Here is a 27,197-nt window from a genome sequence, read left to right as displayed (position 1 = left end):
TTTTTGAGCAGTACTTTTGTGTTTATATATATTTTTGAATGTCATTCAGTCTCTATGTGTATATGTACATATACATACTAATTCGGGAATATTTTTGATAACGATGCCTAGTGTTCTATTGTTGGTCAGTTCATAAAATTATTACATAATTTAAATAACTAGATTTAAAAAAAAAAGTTTTTAGATAATTTTCAGTGCTTTTGTTTTCTGCAGACTGAACCAGACTTTCTTCCAACAAAACACTGGCTTTCCATGGTGATCGATACCCTCCTTAGCATTGTAGACAGTCACTATTGCCCCAAGGGGCGAATCTTCCCTTGGTTTTATCAGGTAGGTCAAAGGAGATTTTAGCAGAAGAATCATTATGACAATTGTACTTTTTTGCAGGGGTCTCCAACCTTTCTAGCTTTGCGAACCGGAGGAGAGGGGAAGAGGGGAGGGTTCTGGGAAGCAACGGGTACGCGCAGCCCCATTTACACAAGAGGCGGGTGCACGTGCCCGCCGCTCGCACAAATGGAGTTTCCAGCGCAAGGGCCTACCACTCACACAAATGGAGCAGCCCGGAGGTTGGGGACCCCTGCTTTATTGTACTGGGGAAAGAAAATGATTTGGATTTTACTTTGTTCATCTAGGCTTTTAGAATAACTTACATTTGAAATTACACATGGAATCTATTCTTATTCTCTAATCGTAGATATGCCTTCAGTGTAGATCTGTCAGTGGCATCAAAAAGCAATCAGAAATCAGCTGAATTCTGGTAAAACCAAGTGGCTTTGGGTACATACAGCTTCAGGATCCTGGAGCTTAACATCTTTAGTTTTTGATGGGATTGCACTTTCCCAGACAAAATCTGTGTGAAGTCTGGCCATCCTCCTGGACTCACAACTCCTGCTTAAAGACCAGTTGGTGATCATGGCTAGGAGAGCCTTTGCACAATGCACAACGTCAGATTGTGCACCAGTTGTGCCCTTTCCCAGATTGTGAGGCCGTGCATTTAGTCACTCATGCCCTGGTCATCTTGCACATGGACTACTGCAGTGGTGGGATTCAGCCAGTTCACACCACTTCGGCAGAACCGGTAGCTAATTTTTTGTTGCCCTGGCCTAGAATGGACTTCCGGAAGTGGCATCCACACAGAGAACCGGTTGTTCACATATTTGAATCCCACCACTGGACTACTGCAATGCACTCTATGTGAGACTACCCTTGAAGAGCACTTGGAAGCTACAACTGGCACAAAATGCAGCAGTGCAAACAGTCTTAAGGGTCCTGAGGTGGCCCATGTTACACCACTGTTGTGCAAGCTGCCGCTTTGCTTCCAGGTATAACTCCAGGTGTTGGTTATCACCTTTAAAGCCCTAGATGACATAGGTCCAGTTTACCTGAGGAACTGTTTCAACCCAATGGGATTGGTCTGCCATTTGCTCTGGCGGAAGGGACATGCTCCAGATCCCATTGGCCAAGGAATTGCAGCTGGCAGGGTCCAGGAGAAAATTCTTTTCTCCCACCTTTGAAATATTTCCTCCAAGTTGAGATCTGCCCTAACTTCATGGCCTTCTGAAAGAGCCAGAGACCCTCAGATCTGTCCCACTCCTGCCAGGCCCCCACAGGCACCCTTGACGTGAATGATGTAGAACTGGCCACGCCCACCCAATAGGCCACACCCGCTCCAGCCACACCCACCCAGTAGGCTTTGCCAACTGGCTTGGGGCCCCAATGGGCACATACCATTTTGGAGGTGGCTAGTAGACTAGTACAAGAACTCACCTCGGCTCTGTCTATGCATTAGTTTTTTTTAATTCATTTTAATATTAATTTTATTATTTTAGTTTATACACACTTACATCATTATAGTTGTTATAGTTATATATATATATGTGTGTGTGTGTGTATGTATATGTATATAGTTATAGTTGTTATAATTATAGCTATATATAGTTACATATATACCCTTCTTTTAAGCTTTACCCTACAAAAAAAGAATCAGGCCTGGAATCTTCTCAAAATCCTACCACAATCAACTTTTGTGATATTATTATCTCAATTCCATGCTGACTATGATCATTATCTTCTAATCTGTGGCTCCTGACCACTGAAAGATGGGCTGTCTTTGTCATAGATAGTGGCTACCGATTCATCACTGCTGAAGAAATAAAAGATTAAAAGGTTGTATCTCATTTTGGTCAATTATAGACAGAAAAGGCGTAGCTTTTTTGGAGCATAAGCATAGTGCAGCTTTAAAATGATGTTTTAGTGAAGTGAGGAGGAGTCTGAATGAATGGGATGAGTAGAATAGCATTAGGAAGGTTCAAAATGGTTGATAACAAAGCTTGAACAGCATGCAGTCTTTCAATTTTGTAAGTTAGTGCACTCTAAGGAAAAAAGTATACATGGCTGGCAACACTGAAATTATCACTCTGAAAATGGTATCTCAATGTTAATCTCCACCCCTTTCTTTGGAATCTTTGATATCACTTCTTCCGTGCTGTGAAAGAGACTATCTTGTTACAAATGGCTGTGCTCAAGGAATGATGCAACATGTGGGTGAGAGAAAGAACCAAACCAAAGGGACCGTTGTCAGTTACCATATGTCAGTCAAATGAAACTAAAAATGTTAAATTTTCGTGTGTAGTGTCATAGAATGGTTTTAGTAATATATCTCCAATTAAGTGTAAATTACTAATAAGCTACTTCTTTAGAATGAATGGGCACTCAAAGGGACCCTAAGCCAAAACCTGCACTGCAGAACCCATTCATCTTATAGGAGGTGACCATTCATATAGCTTCAACAACCCGATGTTTTCCCCCAGGATCTGATTCTTCTGATTGATGGGAGATGGAATGGACATGAAGATTTACATGCAAAAGCAGATTTGCAGTTGGTTTTTCTGCTTTTGGCTCTGGTCGCTTAGTCTCCCTCTCTCCTCTCCCTTCCGCTGCTTCTGTAGTTCTTTTTAATAAAACTCCCCGTGTACATTATGCACATAGGCCAGGGGTGTCAAACTCAATTTCATTGAGGCCCGCATCAGCATTACGGTTGTCCTCAGGGGGGCGGGTAGGTGTGGCCAGGGTGGGCGTGGCCTACTGGGTGGGTGTGGCTGGAGCGGGTGTGGCCTATTGGGTGGCGTGGCCAGTTCTACATCATTCGCGTCAAGGGTGCCTGTGGGGGCCTGGCAGGAGTGGGACAGATCTGAGGGTCTCTGGCAGAAGGGGGTGGGACCAGGGCAAGCGCCAAGGCATAGTCCACTGGAAGAGCCTGCTGAAACCCCTTCCCCGGAGCTCATCAAGCTGGATATGTGAAGTAGGCGAGGGCCATTTGCTGGCCACTTCCAGGCAATGGTGCATTTCTTCATTCCTCACAAAGGGTGACACCTCCCCAGCATGCACCCAGGGGGCGGGGCCGACGCGGCAGGGCCGGTCCCTTGCTGTTTCCAGACGGCCTTGTGGAGCTAAGACTGAGTGGTTTCAGCATAGATGGCCACCACAAAATTGTACATTGGCTCCCAGCTGGCCTGGGCCAGGGCCAAGGCAGCGGAGGCTGTTCCCTCATTGTTTCCAGGATGGCTTCGCGGGCCACATGAAACCACATCGCGGGCCGCATCCGGCCCCCGGGCCTTGTGTTTGACATGTCTGACATAGGCTGTGCCTCCCCACAAAGTTTTAGAACTGACAGGAGTGACAGGAACAGCAGAGGTGGCACTTGCATTTTCCTCTGTTCTAGTATAATCACATTCAGCATGTTTTTGCAGTTAAATAAGGTGGTTGTCCTTTTGTACAGAGGCTTTTATAGAGAAGTGAAAGGTCCAGCAAATAACTAATTGCAGATTTTCCTAAGGAGCTATGGACTCATCTAAGTGGTTTGGCAATTGTGGATGGTGGAAATATGATAGGACAGCCTTTCTCAACCTGCTGATTTGTAGATGTTTTACATATCAGTTCCCACAATTCTTACATGAACTAAATTTGTGTTGCCCTGTGGATTATGGGAATTGAAGCCCAACATATTTGGAAACATTAGTTGGGGGGAAACTGCTGTTCTACAATCTATTCTAAATGAGTTTCAGTTAAGTAGATGCTGAACAGGTAGGTGGGTCAAAATAATAACTCTTCTTGTCTAAAGGCACCAAATGTTTGTTAAAGAGGGATGAATAGGATTTGTTTTTCAACCATTGAATTAAATCATGTGCATGCCTTCGATTAGAATCAAATCTGGGATGAATTCTTCTAATAGAAAGCCTACTTGGGCCACTCTAGAAATATTCATACATTATGACTTTGGTTACTTGGACTATCTTGGGATCAAAATAGATGTCAAATTCCTCTATATCAACTTGGTATTTGAGGTAATTCTTTCTAGGAAATGACATGTTTTATCCTTTTTCTCATGTTAAATGTATGCTATGGAGCAATCCAAATCTCATAATATAAAACTATTTTATTGAAAATTAAGGTAGAAGGTGGGATTTAAATTTAGGCTCAATATATAAACATGAAAAAAAAATTCTGATTTGTGTTAATTAGTACAAATCACTGGTAATATTTATAAATGCAATATTTGTTGACACCTCAACTGGGATCTGCAGTATTTTCTACCTTAGAAATATCTAATCTACTGCAAGCCAAAATTGCAGCGGTGTCACAAAACAAGCTACAATTATTCTTTATAAAATTTGATATGCAAATATTAATGGTCAGGTAGAATAATGAATTAATAATTTATATTTTCTCGGAAGACAGTGGGAAGCTGTGTTAACATCAAAGCCAAAAAACTTCAGTAAATCTTAGATTATATCTTGCTCAACAAAATATTTTAGACTTACTAGACTCCATTGCAATTATATAGAAAAGGATTGAATGAACTATCACGTTGAGGGAGATACAGTGAGAGTAATGCTTTATTTAAACGTATGTTTGTATAGTGTCCTATAATCATTTCATTTGGAGAGGAAGATATTACATGTTGAGACAAGATTTAATAATCTCAGATATTCATATTCTTTTGAAGTATTTATCTATTGCATGGAAATTGACATCTGAACAAAGAAAGTTGATTCTCTTGCTTATATAGCTAGCACTGGGAGGATAAAATACAGCCCCAGCTACTGAGTAGTCTGCAGAATTGATGTTAGCAGTTTACAAACCAATCACTTATCAGCCTAAATTAGTTATGGGTGATTATAATGAAATATGACCAGCAGTCATTGAAATGCTTATGTAGAACATTGATGAATGCATATGTGTCCATGAATACCTCCTCTATATACCATGTTTTCCTTTCTAAAATTTTAAGGTTCTTTTGTTTTATTATCTTTCTATAACTTTATGTGTTATTTTGTGTTTTTTTTTGTATGCAGTTAATTAAGTGAAATGAAAAAACTTGAGTTGTTCCCAAATGGGTTCATTTGGTAGTTATCTGATTTCTGTGCTTAAAATAATTTCCAAGGTATAACTCCCTAATGCTCAGCATGATTGTTTTTCTTTAACTTCCCTTGTATTTTTTATAAATCCACCTATAAACTGTATGGGTTCTGAATTTTTTTTACAAATGTGACTGATTTCACTGCTTTGAAATAAATGTCACTTGACTTCACACTGTTCTGTTGTTCCAGTTGCTTTCTTTTTTTTCTCATTATGCAAAGTGTGCTTCTCAATGTAATTTAACCATGGTGTTAATGCTGCCTTGAAGGGAAAGATATAATTTTTTATTTTGATGATCAGTCCTATAGATATGTATTCAGAAGTAAATCCCATTGAAAGCAAGGCACTTAATCATAGTTACTGAGTTTTAAGATTTCAGGATATTTCTTCCTCTGGGAGTGTATGTTTAATCATTATAAACTGCTGTCAGTGCCTACAAACTGACAGGGGAGCCTAAGTGTGTTTATACACTTTAAAATAAACAAATACACCGAAATGTGTATTGATTATTAAAGTGTTTAGTTCCCTTGCATTTGGTATTTGATGTTTCCGCAACAATTACACGTTCTTTTCTTTTCCACATGGAGCTTTTATTGAGGTTGATTCCCTTCTCCTCCTCCTTTCCTGCCTGCTCAGGAAATTCCAGTGAAGTTATAAAATGAATTAATAATTTTCATTTGCATTTATATATATTTAGACAACATAGATTTGCTTTTGTTTTCTTCCAAGTAAAGCTTACTTCGGGGTTACCGAATAAAAGGCAAAGGTATGCAGAGTCACACTGTCGGAATCATTATTATATCTTTCTTTTTTGCTTTCCTAGATTGGCATGCAATGTGCTGAATCCTTTTATGTGCAGAAAAAGGATCAAACTAAGAATCTTTGGGACTTTTCTTTTGTGTCCTAGAAATCCTACTCCGGTGAAAATACCGCAAGTGCCATTGCTCGCTCCTGCGCAGCAACCTCTTTGTCTCTCTTGGTGCCGGTTTTTATTGTATCCTACAAGGAAAGGGTTGAGCAAGTCCTGAATTTACTGATTGCCATGTTACCTGGGAAACCAAATGCAGATGAGTCTCAGGCTGTTCAAATCCACATGAGCCTGGCGTTGGGGATGTTTATTTCACGGTTATGCGAAGAGAAAGTCAGGTATGAATGCCGTCATCTCGCAGGTGTGCAAATAACTTTTGCTTCCTCCAATGCTAGATATTCAGATTATGCAGAGCAACATGTTCAGCCTTCTGCACTTCACAGTTCCCAAGCCGTTCTGCAGGATGCTTTCCGTTTGAACGACTTCCTTGGTCCCCCATTTTCTTCCGTCTTCCATTATTTCGCTGCCATGTAACTGATTGTTTTTTCCTTTCTGCGAGATTGCAGTGGTGTCTGAGGCCTCTGCGTGGGTTATGTTCACAGTGAGAAAGCTCCTTCAGTGTGGACTTTTCTGCAAAATTAAAACCAAAAGTCCTAATTCCACTAGCTTTTCCCAACCTAGTATCTTCCAGATGTGTTTTGCTATAGCCCAGGGGTAGGCAACCTTGGCTCTTTTATGACTCATGGACTTCAACTCCCAGAATTCCTGAGCCAGCTATGCTGGCTCAGGAATTCTGGGAGTTGAAGTCCATGAGTCATAAAAGAGCCAAAGTTGCCTACCCCTGCTGTAGCCCATCCTCCCTAGCCAGCATTACTGTTATCTTGCTGAGTGGAAATCATATAAAATGTCCAACATCTGATGGCTCTAGATTGGATAGGGCTTTCTTAGTATTTCAACACTACATAATTTTGATACGTTTTGTACAACAAAATAGCAAAACAGATTCAGTCCTGATTTCACATTCATATCCCAAGAAGGTTTTAACGAGCATCATGTAAAGCAGTATTACTTTTGAGTAGAAAACAAGAGACAATTCTGGATTATTCCAACCTCAGAATGAAAGGATATGAAGCAGCCACTTGTATTAAAAATAGTAATAAAATCGAACTTTGTATTTGGTGAAGAAAAGGCTGACTAAACTTTTTTTTAAATCCCCATAGTGCTTGTTTGCCCCATTGGATTGTAACTTTATTTTCTACTTGTATATTCAATATACAAAACTAGATTTATCTACTAATATTTGAAATAATATGTCTTGCTCTCTCACGTCATTCTGCTTAAAAGTGATTACCAATATTTCAAGAGATTACAGTTATATAATTTCCTCCCCCAAGGTTGTTGAAAAAAATGCTTGGAAATACAGTATAGGGGCAACAAAATCAAAAGTAGTTAAAGACAAAATAGACAAAATTACATCAGTGCATTGTACGTGGGAGCAAAGTTATCTCTCTACTGTTAATAAAAAAAAGACACCACAGTATTGTATAATCTAAGCAACTACTCATAATAATTTTTCCAGATATATCTCCCTTCCTCCCTCTCTCCCTCCCTCCCTGCATCCATCCATCCTATTTGGGACTTAGTATCTTAATTCAGAATGTTTTTTTTTTCTTTGAGAGACATACCCTACAAAAGTGCAGGCTTTGATAGTTATCAGAAAAAGGAAACCTAAATTTTTAAGAAAGTTGCAATTTTTGAAACTGATAACAGAAAGAGAATAAAATTGATTCAATTTTATATAGCTATTTAGCTCTGCTCTTGCAAGATCATTTAGGCCAGTGGTGGCAAACCTATGGCATGCGTGCCAGAGGCAGCACTCGGAGCCCTGTCTGTGGGCACACGTGCCGTTGCCCCAGCCTTGCCTCCCCCGCGACCCCCTCCTCTCCAGCAGCCCCCCTGAAGGAGACTCGCCCTTGAGCGTGGCCCACACGGAGCAACGCAGCCAGGGACATGGCAGCCAGGCAGCGTAGACAAGACTCTGCCCTCACACCCCATCATGCAGTTGATGCTGCAGGGCGCGGGCAGCGGGTGTGGCCGCCATAACGCTGCTGGGCTCCTTGGGCGATCTGTGGCGGGCCCTAGAGGCAGTGAGTGGTCCTGTGGGCAGGCAGGGTGGGGGATGGGGGGGCAGAGCAGGGGCGGGGCAGGGGGTGGAGCAGGGGTGGGGCCAGTTTTTGGGCACTTGGTCTCTAAAAGGTTCGCCATCACTGATTTAGGCTATAGTACTGAACCAGTGATGACAGTTGAAAGGAAATAGATTTGCACATACTCAGGGCGGTCTAAATTAGTCTTGAGAATACTTTGTAATAGAATCAAAAGGATGGAAAAATGGAAAGGCAAGTTTGTCTGGAAATTGATTACGAATCCTATATTTTCCTTATTCCTTTAAAGCTTCTGTTGCATAAAGAATAGAGTCAAGGGATAAGGAAGTTCTCTCTCTTTTGGCCTTTTGAGAGATGTATGTCAGAAATCAAAGAGAAGAAAGAGAAGTTAGCAGCGCCTCCCATTGGCACGCTCTAATATGATGGTGGATGCTGCTTTTGGAGTGTATCTCAAAAATAATGACATATGGTGATTCTTCCAAGTTGAGTTCCTTATTGTTTCATGCCTAGAGACAAAGTTTTGCCAGACTGAGGACTCCACTGTCTGCATTTACAATATACTCTGTGAACGATTAAGGAGAATCTGTCCTCACCCTCTTTCTCTCACACCTAAGATCTGGACTGAGTTGCCTCTTATTCCTTTGGAATGCACACACCCTCTCCTTGGAATCCAATTCATTACCACATTCCATTACATTGTGTATTGTGTGTGTGTGTGGTTCTGTCACCCATGAATCTAAAATGTTAATCTGTATTAGACGGGAGAAGAATATATAAATAATAATAGCAAATTGGTTATCAGATCAGGAAAAACTGTAATAATTTACAAGACTTAAAATGTAGGGAAATGTATCACTAGGATATATTATTACTACTTTTACTCCCCTAGTGATGTTGCTGACAAACAAATGAATCTCCTGTTGAGGAAGTCTCTGGCTGCATTAGAAGACTGCTGCTTCGACACAAGTCTGGAGTACAAGTATGTACATTTATTTATTTGTTGTAGTGCTTGAACTTCGATGTGTAGGGTGCTGTTGTGCTTAGATCAGGGGCAGGAATTGTATTTCTCCAGATGCTGAGCTATAACACCCAGTAACCCCAAACTGGAGGAGGATTCTCAATAATTCACCAACATCATCTGGGCCCAGGCTTTACAGAATTAAAATTGGATCACAAAGCTTAGTTGTGACTGCTTGCTGGTCTCTCACATATTATTGTCCTAACTCTAAAATGTTTTTGAAGATAAAATTAGGCAATGTACCTATTCCTGAACTCTTTATAGGAGAAATGTGGCATAACTAGAAGGAAAACATAGAAGGAATTTTTTTTAAATAAACAAAAGAGATATATTTTTAAAATGCCTTAGACTTTTAGATGATTTAATTTTATTGTAGTTTTTGATGTAGCATGCCATATGTTTTCCTTTTTTTAGTATTGTGATTTGTATTGTTTGTGATTCGTATTGTATTTGTATTGTTTTCTATACAGTTTTCTATTATGAAAGTCATGGTAGCCTAGAGATGGAACTCTCACCTCACAATCAGGAGGCTGTGAGTTTGAGCCTAGGTAGTGGCAAATATTTCTCTCTCTGGGTACAATGAGTAACTGTCTGCTGTGAACACCGGGTGGGCATCAGGAAGAGCATCTGGCCGGTAAACGCTCAGTTCCATTCAGTCGCCCTGACTCCACTCCAAAGCAAGGGATTACAGGGTCGTTCAAAGAAAACAAAATACAGTTTTCTATTACATATTTGGATAGTACCAGTGCAGTGAAATAATCTTGCCTATTGGGGGCATGCTACATTTGTAATATATATTTGCTATAAATATAATAGGGATTTAAAACATCTCCAAAAGGCAGGTATCTGCAGTCATGTCCTCTGAAACCAAGACACAGTCTTGTTTTATTGGATTTCATTGTTTTCTTCCCACAGCTGTGGAAGAGTTTATAAATGCCATGCAGTATGTAGAAAACCGTAGGACTGCTTCATTCATTATGTTTTTTTCTAAACTGGAGTATAATTTGTATAGGAAAAAAATGTATTCCATATGATCTAAAGGATATCTTTTTTGTTATGAACACAGGGGAAAATGCTTTTAGGCATTTGGTTTTGTTTTTTTTATTATTCTTATTCTATGGGAGGATATCTATACGGTATTTCCTGCAGACTTGTTTGTAGCCACCTAATTTAAGGAATACATTTAGAATTTAAAATACAGCCCATAAATATATTTCTATGTGCTCGGGGTCTGTTTAATAACTAGATCAATGTACAGTTTATGTATTTGTTGGGATGGAAAAAAAACTAAGCAGAAAAAGCAAAGTACCTAATAAAGATAACTATGAACTGTCACTTAGATCCTGGACCTAGAACACTGAAGATGTGGAGCATTTAAGGTGAATTGGAGAGTAGTGATGGCATCACGGAGTCAGCCAATGTTGACAGGAGACTATTCCTTTACAGGTTAATTAATAAAATACACTTTTGAAGCTTTCATTGGTAAGGTTGAGTTGAGCCTACCATCTCTGGAGCCTGTGGTTAGAACAGACATGTGCTTATAATACAGTCTGAGCTGCAGGAGCAGCTGTCTCACCCTGCTCCTTTATCTGGAGGAGCTATTGTGTTAATTTAACAGCTGGAGATTGGGTGTAAAGTATGGATGAAAGGAAACTTACTTAGGTCTGCTAAGCAGCAGGCTGGAACTCCAGGTGTTGGAACAAAATAGCTGGGAAATTGGGAAAAGACTAAAACGTATGGAAAAGTGATGCTGGAAAAAAAAACGTTTAAAATTATATGGGCCTTGAGGTGTATCCTGACTATTAAGGCAATTGTCAGAATCAACGTTCAGGTAAAAAGGCCATTTTAGAAGTGAATTTCAGGTTTACGCTTTCAAAATCCATTTAAATTGTAAGCATTAATGAATCGGCCTTATTCAATACCCAGTGGCCTCAGCTAGGTTAAAACATTTTTTTTCCATTTTCATCCTTCAATTCGTTCCTTTTTTCCCCCCTCTTATTTTATGCCGCACAGAACACGTGTTCAGTCTTCTTACTTTCTTTTGCTGTTTGAAAACCTGACACTTGGAAGCAAAAAAAGAAATACCTAGCTGCGCAAATGTATGCAAATATATGCAGATTCCTTGTTTCATTGGCAGAGATTTTAGACTTTTCTTTGGCACCGAGTAGACGCTGCCCTCGCTATAATCTAAGGAGAGCTGAGTTTAGAATCGAATTGGCATTGCTTGACTGTCTTCTGGCATGGTAGAAGGCACATATGGCAAAAGAGAGATGCATTAGCCACATTGCTTTGCAATGCCCACTGTTTCATGTCTGAGTGCCCATCTAGCATAAGATAAAAGCTTGGTAATTGTAGCCAAATTAGCTTCCCCCCCTGCCAGCCAAGAGCAGATGGAGGTACAGTGCAATGGTAGGGAGATGAAAGATTAGGATCGTTTGCCTCCTATTTTAGGTATAGCTTGGGGCAAAATGAAATAAATAAAAATCTGGCTAGTACCGATAACCGAATGTCATTGTATTTTAGGTTGCAAATATTGTTATCTCATAAAATATTTGAAGAGATGGTATCTCAATACCTCATTCTAAAATATAGATTTAAAAACTATTTCAGAAATGCAGCAGCAGCAGCAGCAGCAGCAGCAGCAGCAGTAGTAGTAGTAGTAGTAGTAGTAGTAGTAGTAGTAGTAAAATGTATATTTCACTCAACACCCAGCAACTGGATCTTTTAAAAGTTTGGGGAAACATAAGCTGGCATGACAGGGAGAGGCATCAAAGCTGTGGCCTTATACTATAGGTCATCTAGTCCAACCCCCTGCTCAGGCAGGAAACCCTATACCATTTCAGACAAATGGCTGTCCAGTCTCTTCTTAAAAACTTCCAGTGTTGGAACATTCATCGCTTCTGGAGGTAGGTTGTTCCACAGTACTCACATGGAGCATGTAGGTTTTTCTAGGGATGTACACAAGGAATTCATATTTTTATAGAACTTAATTGTTAAATGTTAGGGCATGTATCAGCACACAGTTCACTTCAGATGCTGAAATAGTAATTTGGAAAACAGTCTGATTTGATCGAAACATTTCAGATTCTGGACACTTTGATTCAGAGCTACATGTGAACTAAATTTTGGAATCATAATTTTTTCTTTTGTTGTATATGCCACCCAGAGTCGCTTGCTCATGAGATGGACGGCTCTATAAATTAGTTAAATATTGAGGCTCTCATTGGCCAGTCTAGGATATCTACAAAAGTAGGTACAGCAATTTTCCCCCCTAAAAATTAGTCTATAAAATCCCATAGAAAGAAATGCAAGGATTTTACAAAAGGGGAAATTTTTAGGCAGAAGTGGATCTTCCTTAAATATGTAATTTTCACATAATTGATCCTATAGAGAAACAAATTTAAATCTGAAGACAAAATACACTAAGGGAATGTCACGCACAGGAAATCGGGAATTCAGGCAGTTCAAATGAATATAGGTTTATTATATGCTCATGTTCTTTACGAAACCTGAACTATTACTGGTCAAAGCAAATTAGCGGTAAATAAGAGTCAACGGAATTCAAGGTGGGCTGAACTTGTGGGCACAAAGGGACTCAAGAGTGATGATGCATTTGACCCCCTCCCTCGGGCTCAGTCTGGTCATCTCCCACAAGGATTTTGATAGAAGATGACATCTCTCCCTTCTTTAATTCTCCCATGTGGATTGTGTAGTCTGCCCTCACAATGAACTGAGAGTAAATAACTATTTATTAGCATTACAAATATGCACACTATATTATTCATAATGGTGTGCGTGTGAAATAAAATGCCCATATAACACAGAGTACACAGAGAATTAAATAAAAGGCTCACAGGAAGAGGAGCATTGTGAGGCAGAACAATATATAATTCAGCAAGAAAGAGTAATTACTAATATACTGTATATACACTATAGAGAACTACAGAGGGAGCATAGAATTCAAAATAACAATTAAGGCCCAAGGTAGAGAAAGAAAAAGGTATAGCAGAGCTTATGCTTCTAAGGGTGGATGGGAGAGGATCGGAATTAAATTTGACTCCGGAGAAAATGATGTTTTTTCCAGGTTCATTATCTGTCTTTCAGGAAATTCAGAATTTGATTCTTTCATTTTGGAGGGAATCCTGCTTTACCTGGGGATATCTCTTTAAAATAGTTCAGTTCAGCTCTGGATAGCCACCGGAAACCCTATTTTTCCTTAATACGCTTAATTCCCTAAATTAGGGACATCAATCTCCATAACTTAATTGTGTATTGTGAAAAGAAGGATTTGCCTTTTGTGTGATGTCTTACCATAAAATATGTTATCAATCAAGGCTGTTGCTTGACCACTACCGTCTAGTGTTTTTTAAGAGGAAGGAAAATAAATCTTTCTTTTTTTCTTTTTTTTTTCAAAGAAATTTTATTATTTTCCATCATAAAAAAACAATCATAAGCATAATAAACACAGTAACAAGTAAACCCCCCCCCCGGACTTCCCAAACCTAATCCCAGGATAATATTCATATATAAGTAAACAAATACTAATATCCCTAACTCCACAAAGTATCTTAATCTACAGAAAAGATAGAAAGAATAAACAAAATAAAAAAAAAATCTAAAAACCTAAGTTATATTCTACCACTCTATGCTTCTTTTGAATATAAACAATCCATGTTCTCCATATTGATAAAAATTGTTCATTTGAATGATTCTTCAGATAAGCCGAAATCTTTGCCATTTCAGCAAGATACGAAACTTTCAATCTCCAGTCTTCCATTGTAGGCAGAATTGGGCTCTTCCAATTTTGGGCTATCAACAAATGGGCAGCAGTTAAACAATAAAGCATCAAATTTGTTTCTTTTGCATCTAAATCTTGCACAATACCTAAAAGAAACAACTGTGGAAGAAAAATGATCCTTTTTTAAAAAATTTGCTGTAAGTTCCACCACAATTGTATCCAAAAGGCCTTAATAAGGATAAGGATATATAATGTTTTATTAGAATTGGACTCAGAAACTGAATTAGTTAAAGACTGTATGATTAAATGGGCTCAAAATATAGGAGAAACAATACCTATGGACACTTGGGAGTTAATCTGGGTGAGAAATGTGAAGTTCACACAAGCTCAAAATTTACGTGAGAACTTTTATAAAATGTTTTATAGATGGCACTTGGATCCTTCAACTATGTCTCGTATTTATGTGAATTATGAATCCAAGTGTTGGAGGTGTGGACACACAGACGCAACTTTTTTTCATATGTGGTGGACTTGGAAAATAAATCTTTCTGAACTAAAACTGTACAGTTTTCATAACAAGAATGTCCCATCATTGAACCTGTTGATTTTCTGAGGATTTGTTTTTGTTGTCCTTCTTCATTTATTTTTTTGCGCTTCTGTGTTTTGTTGTCTGTTTAGATCCCCTCCCCAATTTGTCCACACCTACAATACCATTTCTGAGCTGAGCGAAACTAAAGGGGGATATTCAAAACAAGACTACCCAACAGCTTATACAAGTGGAACTTGCAACAAACTATTTAAAAATAAGCATCTGACTGTAACCACCGTTCCATTTGGGCTTCCATTTCTCTCTGATTTTACTCATTATGGGAATGTTCACCATCTTGATTGAGCTGTTTGGGGAGAGGATCCTTTGTTTATTTTTCTTAACATTTTACAAAGTTTGATTCGGATTTTTTTAATGGTCATCAAGGTGTCAAGTTCAATCCATTTATAGTCATGATTATTTGTTATGGCTGTAATAAAATAATACATTTTAAAAACCCAAGAACCTTTGTGCATCAGATCTGCTTGTAAATGAGCTTCACTCACACGAGTGAAATTCCTCTCTTCCTTTCCCAACTGCAGGCAGACATTCCCTTGACTCTTTAACGTAAGGTTTTGATAGTGGACAGAAACTGGGCATTGATGAAAGTCACTTAGGAGTTTTTGTGGTTTGGTGGCAGTCTCAAAACAGTTCTTCTCTGTTTTTAGAAGCATAGGAATATACGGTTCTTGGAGAGTATTGATAATAAATGCTTCTCAGTAATCTAATTAAAATGTTTATGGGAGCCAGCTTGTTGAGATGGGTATTTTTTTTAAATAGTTCCACATACAGGTAGCTTTTTTTGAGGATGGTTGCAACTTACTTATAAGACTTTATTGCCATCTAGTGGCGGATTCCTCACAAAATAATTTTTAAACATAAGTATTAAGAGTGAAACACCAAGAAGGGGCAAGCAAAGAACACGCTGGATTGATAATATCAAATTTGATACAAAAATGGACATCCAACAACGGAAAGAAGCTGTGTTTGACAGGGTAGCATAGAAAGCATTTGCCTAGAAGAGTCGGACACAACTGAATGGTTAAAGCAGTGGTTCTCAACCTTTTTAATGCCGCGACCCCAACCGGTCGTAAGTCGAGGACTAAACCGGTCGTAAGTCGGGGACTAAACCGGTCGTAAGTCAAGGACTACCCAACCGGTCGTAAGTCGAGGACTTTCCCTGCCCGGGAGCGCCGCGCATGCGTGGCTCCGCCCCCTGCGCCGGCCGAGGCATAGCTGGCAAGCGGCAGAGACGGAGCAGGCCGACCACCAGCTGGCCCAGCCCAAGGGAGGTAAGGCCCCCTCCGGAAAAGGGGAAAAAAATGGCGGACAAAAAAAATGGCGGACAAAAAAATGGCGGACAACCTTGCTTGGCGACCCCCGTGAAATGGTCGATCGACCCCAAATGGGGTCCCGACCCACAGGTTGAGAACCATTGGGTTAAAGCAACAACAATGAGGAATTGTTATACCAGCATAAATTTTTTTCTTAAAGATCTATTTCATGAATGGAATCAATATGTTTCAGTTCTATGAAAGTATGACTATACCAGGGCCATCACTGATATAATTATTTTTTTATGTAGCTCTTAATACTAGCCAGTGAGACTAATCTGCAAATTTACATAGTTCTTGTATTGTGGATATTCATCATGAGTCACAGCATGTGCTGCATGATGTGCCTAGTATCATATATTTACAGATGTTTCTCACTGTTTCCAGTAGAAGAATTGAATAGCAGGGACTTCCACACTGTGGAGTAGGAGCGAGGTATCTCGTTATTTGATGAGTATAACCTGTCTGAAAAGGCTATCATACATATCTCTTCACATTGCCTCAGTTGCAGAGCTTTTTAGTGGAACCAATTATGCTTGAAGCACTATTGAGTGACATACCAGTTTAATAAATTATTATTATATATATATATATAAGTCAGGCACAACTTGGAGTGATAGACAGATCTGTTGTAATGAATTTTATTTCAGATATATCAGTTTCTTCAGTTATCTATCAACTGCTGTGAACTGAATGAGGATTGCATATACTTGTTTAAACATTCGCTTAAAAATAAAGTTCTGTGGCTGTGTGTAACTTTAATATATGAATATAAAATGGAATTGTGACATTGATCCCCATATAACCTATAAACATTAATATTTGAACGACATTGGTAAACAAGAAACAAATTTATAATCATGTCGTCTTGTAAATGCAATGACTTGTATGCATGACACAAGTGTGTAATTATACCAGTCATGTGATCATGACATCACAGGTGTAATCATTTTGACACCATCATGATTTCTTACAAATGACACTAAAAGAAATCTAGAATTTCCTGGAATATGAAAAAAAATAAGCATTCTCTATATCTGGTTAAATTAGAATTCCGACTGTCTCAACACTTTTTTTTCTTCTAATTTCTTATATTTAGTACTGGATGTATCTTGGGGGTAGGACTTGTTCTGTCACTGATGAGTCACAGCAACTTGACAGATTCTCAAGGTCACATCTCCACCTCTCTGCGTAAACTTTGCAAATACTTGGATGATGCAGAAGACCAAAGCCGAACATTACAGGAAGTAAGAGGACGGTGTTTACTTTTCCAATGCTTGCTTTTCATCTGCTGTTTCTCCAGCATGTTTACATTTCCCAGATTGTGTGTACATAAAACATACTTTTAAAAAATGAATTCATTCTAATTATTTCTTAACTTTTTTCTATTTTCTAGATTCTTGCCTACACAATTGCCTGTGTCTGTATTTCTGCATTCAGCACTAGGATTGTTGAGGCTACAGAGGCTGAAGAGGTTATGGACAAGCTGCAGAAATTAACAGAAATGAATCAACAGGTCATATCAAGCTTTTAGATCAATGTTATGCTTTCAAAATATTTCTGTACTATTTTATGTCATCCTAATATTTTCAGCAACAGTATGGATGACCTGAAAAGCGAATCAAACTGCTTCTTGAAATGGAGGCATCAGGAAACCTTAGTCCTGTATGTCTGTGGAGATTCTCAATCATCCAGGTCATGGTTGTCCCAAAGGTGCTTTTCCAAAAGGCAACTGGACTTTCTTGATTTTTTTTTCCTTGAAAACATTTCACTTCTATCCAAGAAGCTTCTTCGGTTCTCAGACTGAGATAGGATTTAAAATTGGAAAAGGGAGAGAAAGATAGCTAGAATAGGCAAATGCAGGTTACAGCTAAGACAGATTTCAAGTACCTTATCTATTAACAATTGTAATGTGTAAATAATCTGTATTGTCGGTTAAGACATTCTGAGATGGCCTGAAAACTTTGCAACTCCCGCTTTGCCAAAACAGCCACTCTGAGGTTTGTCATGAAATTTGTTGGGAGATTGAAATGCTTTGATATTACTTTATCCTTGTTTTGAATCCTGATGTCAAATTTGTCACTTATTAGGACCTAACAAGAACACACATAAGATTAGAAGCATGTTCATATACTTTGCTTCCATTGTGATATATGCTATTATCTGCCCACAATACCTACCTGAATTTTTATTTGTGCCATCAGTTTTGGACTTCTGGTGACTGCCTGGACAAGTCCCTGCAGTTTTATTTGCAAGAATTTTTGGAAGTGGTTTGCTGTTGTGAGAGAGTAACTGGGTTTGTACCTATGACAGGACCAGAACTCCTGGTCTCTCGGTTTCTAGTGTGGTGCCTCAGCCTCTTCCCTCTAGATTCTTCCTAGGACAAATGGGAGAAAGTATTTGTGCAAAAGACTTAACGGACACAAAACTGACATATATTAACACATTACAATTGTTAATTGGTAAGATATTGTAATTTGTTTTATAAGTAAACTGCGTCTGTATAATCATTTTTCCTTCCTTCTTCCTCCTGCCTCTGCCTAATTTAAATCCTTCATCTGCAACAGATGAAGTGAGCTGCAGTTCAGAAAAGTATAATAAGTTTTAGTAAAAATTCTTATTCAGAAAATATCAAACTCCTGATTTTTTTTTTGCCATTGTCGACTAACTTTCTCTTACAATGTCCGAATAATTGAAAATTTTAAGAGTACAATCCCCACACATTTGAAGGGTACCAATTGAAAAAGGCTGCTTCATAAAACATGGTCATCTTATTCAGTACTTTGATGTCATTATGTCAACCGTTTCCCTGCTCACAGTCTACCCTGCTAATTTTTAATGCAATTATATAAAGAACACTAGTAAACTGAAAAGGGTCACTTCAAAGTGGAAGGGGAAGATGTTTACCGTATAATGAAACCATTTATTGGCTTCGCAGTCTTTTAATCTGGTATATTTTTGTTTGTTAATGCTAAGATTTTTTTTTTAACTTTTAATTACACTTGATCTTAAGCAGCACTTTATCTGGTTTGAAAGAAGAGCTGCTCTGTGTGCAATACTATACAGGGCAAGTTCATTTTCCCTGCTTGAGTGCATTTTGATTTTGTTTGTTTCAAAGAACTCACAACAGTACTACAGTATACTTCTTACTTAAATTAAGGATTTCTCTGCCCCGCCCCTTTGCTCACTCTTTTTCTCTCACTTTTGAAACAATGCAAAACAAACGGACTTCGTAATGAGCTACCTGCTTTATGTCTTGTTCTGCGGCAGACACCAGGTTTTGCATTAGCCTTGGGGAGCCTTGTTCACGGATTGTCTGTATGCGGACATGGAAAAGCAGACGTTCTCAGCAATAAGCTATTTCCGGTCTGGATGAAAACTGTACTTGCCGAGGTAAAGCACTTGTAACTGTATGAGTTGACTGACAGCTTTAACCATTCCTAGGAATGCAGTGTGCCAGTCTGTTGCTTTTTTTTTTTTTTAAACCACTATGGAATAAAGGAGCCTGTTTCTTGCTAGCTGTGTTTAATGGGAAATCTTGAGGCTTAGAATGGGTTGATTCTATCCATTCTTTTGTTTCTATCTCTCCAACCCATAAAGTACATCTGAAGTTCCAGGATTCATGCAGTGTTGCTGAATGAGCTTCTGAGTTTTCCAAATCATTGAGAACCAGGCTGCACTAAGTTTGACCCAGGGCCAAAACAGATGCACTTCCTGGTTCCTACACTGCTTTTAACTGAAAACCAGTGGCATGGTAGAAGTTAAGTGAAGCTGCTTAAACACTTCCCTGTCCATCTGTTCTCCCTACCCCGGTTACTTCACCACAGTATTGTTTTTTAACAGGTAGAAAAGCAACCACAAAGATTTCGAGGGTTAAAGTGGTTGAAGGTGAAAGTTTCTAAGGAGTCATTTTTCTCTTCCTTTTTGTGCTGTTCCTCTGTTTTTGACCACAGAGTCCCGTAGCTGCATTTCATTTTTGAAATTATTAAAAGGCTGAATAGGTTATGAATGGGACCCTGAGAGGATGAGTGGAAAAGCTGTCCATTTCACAATGCTGATGGCAGCATATTTGGTATCGGGATGTCTGTCATGGGATCAGTGGGTGAAAGGATTTGGGGGAGGGCAATCTTTTTTCTTGCAGGAAGCAGTTCAAGAGCATTCACTTTTTCTCTAACAAACATTGGTTTTGCTTTGATTCTAGGGAGCTCCTACAATGCAGAGACTAGCAGCGGTCAATGGGTTGGTCTCTCTAATGGGTTCTGAAAGTACCATGATACAGGTAAAATGAGGACATGCCAGATTACTTCTGTCTTGAATTTACGTAGTTTTCAAATATAAGAATAGGGAGGCAACTTTATAAGAGTAGACGTAGAAGAAGAGGCAGAGCCTGGGGTCGGAGTCAAGAAAGGATTCAGCCTAGAATCGTTACATGTCCACAGATGCTCCAAGTCCAGCCCTTCTTGAATTCTGTTGACTTTTACCTAGCACCGATTTAGTACTGACCATCAGCGGACTAGATTCTTGTGTTTCGGCTTGAGCAATAAATCTTTCGAATTGGAATTTGCCATATGGTCTTGATTCTTCGCGCCTTACATTATATACTTCAGGTGAATTGAACGAGCCCCATAGTGTTGCAGAAATATACTCATATCCGGTGAAAAAACCGTAATGTCACATGAAATTTAGGCAACTTTAGTTCCTTGAGAGCTGCCCCAGAATGGTTCAGATTTTGCAGGGTAGGGGGTACACAAAATTGCATACGGACAGCAGTACATAAACATCCAAGTATGATCTTTACATAGATCACACTTCTACCTTTCCCGACAATAACACTGGCAATGCTTCCTCAGCCCTCTACTGACTACAGTTTGCCATATCACTTTGTTTCCTTGCTGCCTGAAAGGAATAAGGCTAGGGCAGAACGCTAATACAGAAGGAGAAAGGGATCTTTAGATGTATATATGCTTGCAGAGACCGCTGCCCATCCTTCTTTTTATGCTACTTCTTAATAATCATAGCCACTATTTTCCATATCTCTATTCTCCCTTTTGGAGAAAAACCCTTCTACATTAAAAAAAAAAATTACACGATTTTTATAGAAAAGTGCATGAGTCTGCACTTGTGTAACAAAAAAAAATGACCAGTGTGACTGCACTACACAGAGAGAGAAGTTGTGTATATGGTCCAAAAGCAAACTCCAAATACAGGCTTCTCGACCTGCTTCCCTCTGGATGTCTTGGTTATCCAAGTTCTAGAATTCTTGTGGCCATCTAGGCGAGAATTTGAGTGGGTTGCCAGCCTAGCACCTCTCCTCTGTCATGCTCTCCTCTGAAACCAGCAGCGGTTTCCCTAACTTTCCATCTGTGATGCAGAACAGACTTTGCCTCACCAGACAGTGTGGTCTATGTTATCCCCCCCCACCCGTGCACGAACAAGAGACAGATGTTTATTTAGACTATATAGAAGCTCAATTCTGTTTTCTTCCGTGTATTGCAACATACTAAGTATTTAGTATGTGATTACACAATATTTTTCTTTAGAGTATATAGAAGATCAGTTCTGGTTTCTTCTGCATGATGCAATATATTAAGTATTTGGCTTATTATTACAGAATATTTTCCTCAGTTATACTTTAGTGCAGGGGTGTCAAACTGGCGTCACACGGGCCGGATGCATCACGCTCAGGCCACGCCCACTTCAGCTCTGCAAAGGCAAAAAACATCGTGATAAGTCACAATACCTCATGTGACGCAATTGAGTTTGACATCCATGCTTTAGAGTGATGAAATATTGTATAAAGAGAGAGAGAGAGAGAGAGAGAGAGAGAGAGAGAGAGAGAGTATTCACTGATAAAAATAACATAAATAAGTTTCAAGTGATTGGTGTTTTCCAATAACATGTGAATACAGAGTCAACAAAGGTATAGATTTTGCACAAGAGATACTATACTACAGTGGTTAAATATAGAATTAACCCTGGAAAAACCCAAATTCAAACCTCCCTTCAATCACAGAAGCTCACTGGGTGACTTTGGGCTAGTCTGAAAGGGCTGTTATTGGGGGAAATGGCAAGAAGGAGTATGATCTGTTTCTGAATATAATAAATACAACAAACAAATAGCTGAGGAAATAGCTGAGCACCATTTTAATAAGTGGCTTACTCATATTCGCTTATGCTTCCTTAATTAGTAACCTATAGAGTGCGATATCGTGTGCTTTATTTATTTACTTGTATCCTGCCCTTATTATTTTTGCAAATAACTCAAGGCAGCAAACTCACCCAACACATCTTCCTCCTCCTATTTTCCCCACAACAACAGCTTTGTGAAGTAGGTTGCGCTGAGAAAAAGTGACCAGGTCAAAGTCACAAGCTGGCTTTCATGGCTAAGGGGGGACTTAAACTCAATGTCTCCTGTTTTCTAGCCTTGCGCCTTAACTACTAGACCATACCCAAAATTGTTGGCAGCATGCGTTTGGTGTTAGAAAATAAAATTGTTCTCATATTAAATCAACATTAAAATAAAACATTTGGGTGCATGTAGGTGCGTATGTATGTGCATGAAAGTCCCTCGCCATGCAGATGCTTTGACTTTCTGTGCAATTACTTTTTCATCCATCAGTGTTTTCTTTTATAAATAGCTGAAATCAGAAGCTACCCAATCCTCTCAATTTCAAAGCAAACTTAATGAAGTCATCCGAACCCTGACTCAGGTATGGGTTACCCTGTTGACATTGCTGTGCAATTCGTTCAGGATAAAGTTTGGGATTAGTCCAGGCAGTCTTTCAAGTCCTCAGGTGCTCTATTCCAAAAGTTGCTATCACATTTTTTGTGACATGGTAAAATGATTAAATATAAGGGAATAATCTTAATTAATAATCTTAATTAATCACCAATGTAATTAATATGATTCAAATGCATAATATTTTCTTTCTGAGATTACCTTGCTTCTTTCCTGGGCCCATTTCCTTTTCTGAAAGAGCTGGCTTGAAAATGGTTAGTAATCATATCAGTCTTTTAACGAGGTTGGGAAATAGTCATTGAAGCTGCTATCCATTAGATCTGACATACTGTAGTTCCATCTTCAGCTTTGTCAATAGTCTCCATTTCAGCCTGTAGTGAACTATCTCATTAAGAAAACTAATCATTAAGAAAAAAGACCCCTTATTAGCAACACGCACATGTGGTCATACTGGTTAAATTTCCATTTCCAATTTTGGAATCTTAGTTCCAAAATTAGTTTAGTTTCATTCCTTATGCACTTTTTTTGTATTTTACACCTGCTAAATATTCACAGAACGAAGTATACTTCCATTTGAACAGAACGACTTCCAAGTATGGGTATAATCGGGCAACAATCCCCAAATAGTTTCATATAGGTGATTTTTTGTTATAGTAGTGTTCCTGTTTTGGATTACAGTTTTCTTATTTAGGATAGACATGAGTTATGTTACAGGGAAAATATTCACAGACAACTGAATGGTCAAGGTGGGGCATTCCTTCCTTCAACATCTGCCTATATTTTTTCCTCAAAGAATAAAGCACATTTTATGGTGTTATCTACAGAATGGTATGGTCTACTCACCTAAATATGGAGTGTGCCCATATATTATGGGGAACACCACATTAAACTAGTGGCATTTATTTTATAGTAATGATAACCTACATAAAATGAATTATAATTTGGGTTCGTTTGTGATGTTTCTCCTTGCAGATAATCAGCTTTTCTGGGGTGATAGGGCTTCAGGTAAACGCAGCATGGATGTTAGGACATTTGTACCTTTCCAATATGTCTGCCACCCGTAGTCGAACATCTGGTAAGTTGAAGCTCATATGAGATTGTAGATTTAGAAAAATGAGATGACAATAAAAAGTTTTGATATTTCAAATAGAGCCCACCCACTCCCTCAGAGTCTGGGTCTTATTTTTGAGGCTATGAAGTCAATTTGTATAGAGCATGGGTAGGCAACCTTGGCTCTTTTATGACTCGTGGACTTCAACTCCCAGAATTCCTGAGCCAGCATGGCTGGCTCAGGAATTCTGGGAGTTGAAGTCCACGAGTCATAAAAGAGCCAAGGTTGCCTACCCCTGGTATAGAGTGTCCTTTTTTCAGTTCATAGAGAGAGAGAGAGAGAGAGGGCACCTGTTGATGACTCTGGTAGAAAAAAAATTTGTTCCTGATTTGCTAGCTCTCACTGAATTTCCCCCAGCCTGCTTTCTCCTGCTCTAAGTTGCCCTGTGATCAAGAATTAATCATCTTAGCTTTCATTTCATTAAATGTAAATGAAATGAAAGTTCGTTTTGTTTTCTCTTTAAAATATTTTATTCACTTATAACAGAAAATACAAAAATACAAAAGCAAATAGTAAGGAACAACGGTAGGAGAAGGGGAAAAAGAGGAGTGTGGAAAAGGGGGGAAGGAAAAAAAAGGTGTTGACTTCCGACTCCTTCTGTTACAATAGAATAAGGCATTAACATCGAATCTCAACTTTTTACATTTCCGTAGTAGTAGTACCAACTAGCCATTTCTATCAATCTAATCAGTAAAATCCAAAGTCATACTATCATTTTTTTCCACCTCAAGAAGTGGTTTCCAAGTAGAAAGAAAATTACTTACATTCTTTTCTTTTATCAAAACAGCCAGTTTAGCCATCTCTGCTAATTCCATCAACTTTTGAAAGTTAGTTTTTGACTTGGGTCCTGTCCACTTATTTCCAGAATACTACACAAATATTATGCACGGACCTTTGTTTTGAACTCTACTGTCAAGCACCTGCCTATATTCTGCTGTAAAATTGTCAAGTGTGAATGTGAAAATGGTTAACCCGATCTGCCTTTGTCTTTACAGTTCCTTCCGACTTTAGCTACCTCCCTGAGAAAAGTTTCCTTAGAGCAGCCATTGATTTCATTATAGAAGGTGGAAAGAAAGGTAAACAAACAAACAAAAAATCTTATATGGGGAAAACATCTTCCAGCGATGAGAAGAAATAATTATTTCTCTTCTCTACCACAAATGTGACATGACAATTGAAAGGATGGTCCGAACGTTTTTGTTTTTGTTTTACTATAGAAATTATCAGCATTCTCTTTTACAACCGGAGAAGACTTATATTGCTGATGTGAACTTATAATTCTACACGTTCTTAATGTCTGTAACATGGACACACCCAAGAGCGTTCCTCCACTTTTTCCCAAAGAATCCCAATTTTTACCATTTACAAAAAAAATGTTCCTAATAGAAAGCAAAGAGTCTGCTTTGTGGACTATGGCAGCGGTTTCCAACCCTTCTGGCTTGAGGGAGTGACGGCAGCGGGATGGGGAGAGGGGATAGTTTTTGCGCATGTGCCACTTCCACAAATGCAGCTGCTTGTGCGCACGCACATGTTCCCCACCACTTCCGTGACCTGGTTCCAAAAGAGCGGTGGCCCAGCATCAGACCATGGACTGGGAGTCGGGGACTCCTGGACTGTGGAATAAAGGATGGTGAATGTCATTTGCTTGTGTTAGTTTCAACTTCTTTCATGGCAAATTGGGATTCTTTGGAGAAAAACGGAGGGGCATCTGGATAGTGTTTATATACTTATTTTGCACACCTGGAGAGAAGGGGGGGAATAGATCTGGACCTTACTTGATGAAGGGCTTTCATACCAGATATTACTACGGAGAAACAAATGATTGTATTTCGAAAACTCCGTAAAATACAGTTAAAACTCCTACGAAAAGTAATCCCGTGGTTCTTTGTTTTTATCATTATAAGTCATGTCAGTTAATCAAGCTATCTATTGTTCAAGTGATAATTGGAGGCTTTGTTTTAGGGCCTGAACAAGTTCATCCAAGCATCTTAAAGGCAGCCATGGCACCCATTGCATTGATTGGAGGAAGCTATCAGTATCCCCCTTTGAACTGGGCATCAATTCTTGCCCCTCTGCTGCGGCTAGATTTTGGTATGCTTTTTTTAATTATTAAAGAATAAATGACTGAATCCTGTCCGTATTCCTTTGAGTAGATAAATAACTTCATCAAATCTCCTCCTTTAATATAGAGCAGTGGTGGCGGACCTATGGCACGGGTGCCAGAGGTGGCACTCAGAGCCCTCTCTGTGGGCACGCACGCCGTCGCCCCAGTCCTAGGCCTTCATCTGGGTTTTATAAAATCTTTTCGCTTTAGGCCTCTGCCGCCATGTGCAAAAAAAAAAAAGGTTCAATCAATCAGTCAATTTCAACTTCTCGCGGGGAAAAAAAAGATCTTGCAAAATTGGAATTGATTGATTGAACTTTTTAGTCCCACCCAGTCTGCTGTTACCACCACAGCCACACCTACCCAATGGGCCACACCCACCCAATGGGCCACACCCACCCAGCACCCGACGATGCATAAGTGGGTTTTGGGTTGCAGTTTGGGCACTCGGTCTCTAAAAGGTTCACCATCACTGATATAGAGCAACATTTTTTTTTATTTATTCCTGTTTATCCATTATTAAGCATTCTTCACAGAAAGATCTTGGAAGGAAAAAGTTTTATACATTCAAGTTATGAATTTCCTTGTATCTTAATGGGCTGCAGAACATCATTTGTTTGCAGTGACATTTGGAAATTTAAATTTGTCTCATAGATTTCAAGAAATAGGATTAGAGCAGAAGTGCAGGATCCTCTCCTATATGATAGGACTTGGATACATAGCGGAGAACTGATTACGAATTCCTTTGTTTCCCCAGCATTTATTTTCAGTTCGTGTCAATGCCACTTTCGCTGTACTGTTTGTTTAAATCTAAAGTCAAGTTGAGTTCTTCCATTCTAACATATTTAAATTTGTTTAAAGTCCTACTTGGCCTTGGTCGACGAATGCAAATTTTTCTATTTAACATGATCGTGCTCCTGTAATTGGATTTTAGCTTTATTATACTTTTACAATAATTTACGTAACTCAATACAAAATCAAGATGTAATTACAGTAGTCTATTGAATTGGGTATCTGTTGGAATATAGCAAACAAAGTAAATGTTAAGTGTAAGCAAATGAAATAAATATTTCATGGCTATGAAATAAGCAAATAAGAAAAAAGTCGGTTTCACTTGGTTTTCACTTTTGCTTAGAACCAGGCAACCTCCTCCTCCCCCCCCCCCTAAAGAACAAATTT

At 39.0% G+C, this 27,197-nt stretch overlaps 1 protein-coding gene across 1 annotated transcript in view; it reads left to right on the top strand.

Annotated features, from left to right (window-relative positions):
* Window positions 1-27,197, top strand: part of FOCAD (focadhesin) — a 125,388-nt gene that overhangs the window by 84,637 nt on the left and 13,554 nt on the right. The window contains exons 18-28 of the mRNA XM_015823006.1: window positions 214-330; window positions 6,326-6,564; window positions 9,278-9,367; window positions 17,164-17,311; window positions 17,461-17,580; window positions 19,335-19,457; window positions 20,266-20,343; window positions 22,703-22,774; window positions 23,776-23,878; window positions 24,910-24,990; window positions 25,877-26,005. Coding sequence (XP_015678492.1) covers window positions 214-330; window positions 6,326-6,564; window positions 9,278-9,367; window positions 17,164-17,311; window positions 17,461-17,580; window positions 19,335-19,457; window positions 20,266-20,343; window positions 22,703-22,774; window positions 23,776-23,878; window positions 24,910-24,990; window positions 25,877-26,005 — 1,300 coding nt within the window. The remainder of the gene's footprint in view (window positions 1-213; window positions 331-6,325; window positions 6,565-9,277; window positions 9,368-17,163; window positions 17,312-17,460; window positions 17,581-19,334; window positions 19,458-20,265; window positions 20,344-22,702; window positions 22,775-23,775; window positions 23,879-24,909; window positions 24,991-25,876; window positions 26,006-27,197) is intronic.

The sequence above is a fragment of the Protobothrops mucrosquamatus genome, unplaced genomic scaffold, assembly GCF_001527695.2.
Source record: "Protobothrops mucrosquamatus isolate PMUCROS unplaced genomic scaffold, P.Mucros_1.0 scaffold1739, whole genome shotgun sequence".
NCBI classification, from domain to species: Eukaryota; Metazoa; Chordata; class Lepidosauria; order Squamata; family Viperidae; genus Protobothrops; species Protobothrops mucrosquamatus.
This window is presented reverse-complemented; position numbering and strand designations above follow the sequence as displayed.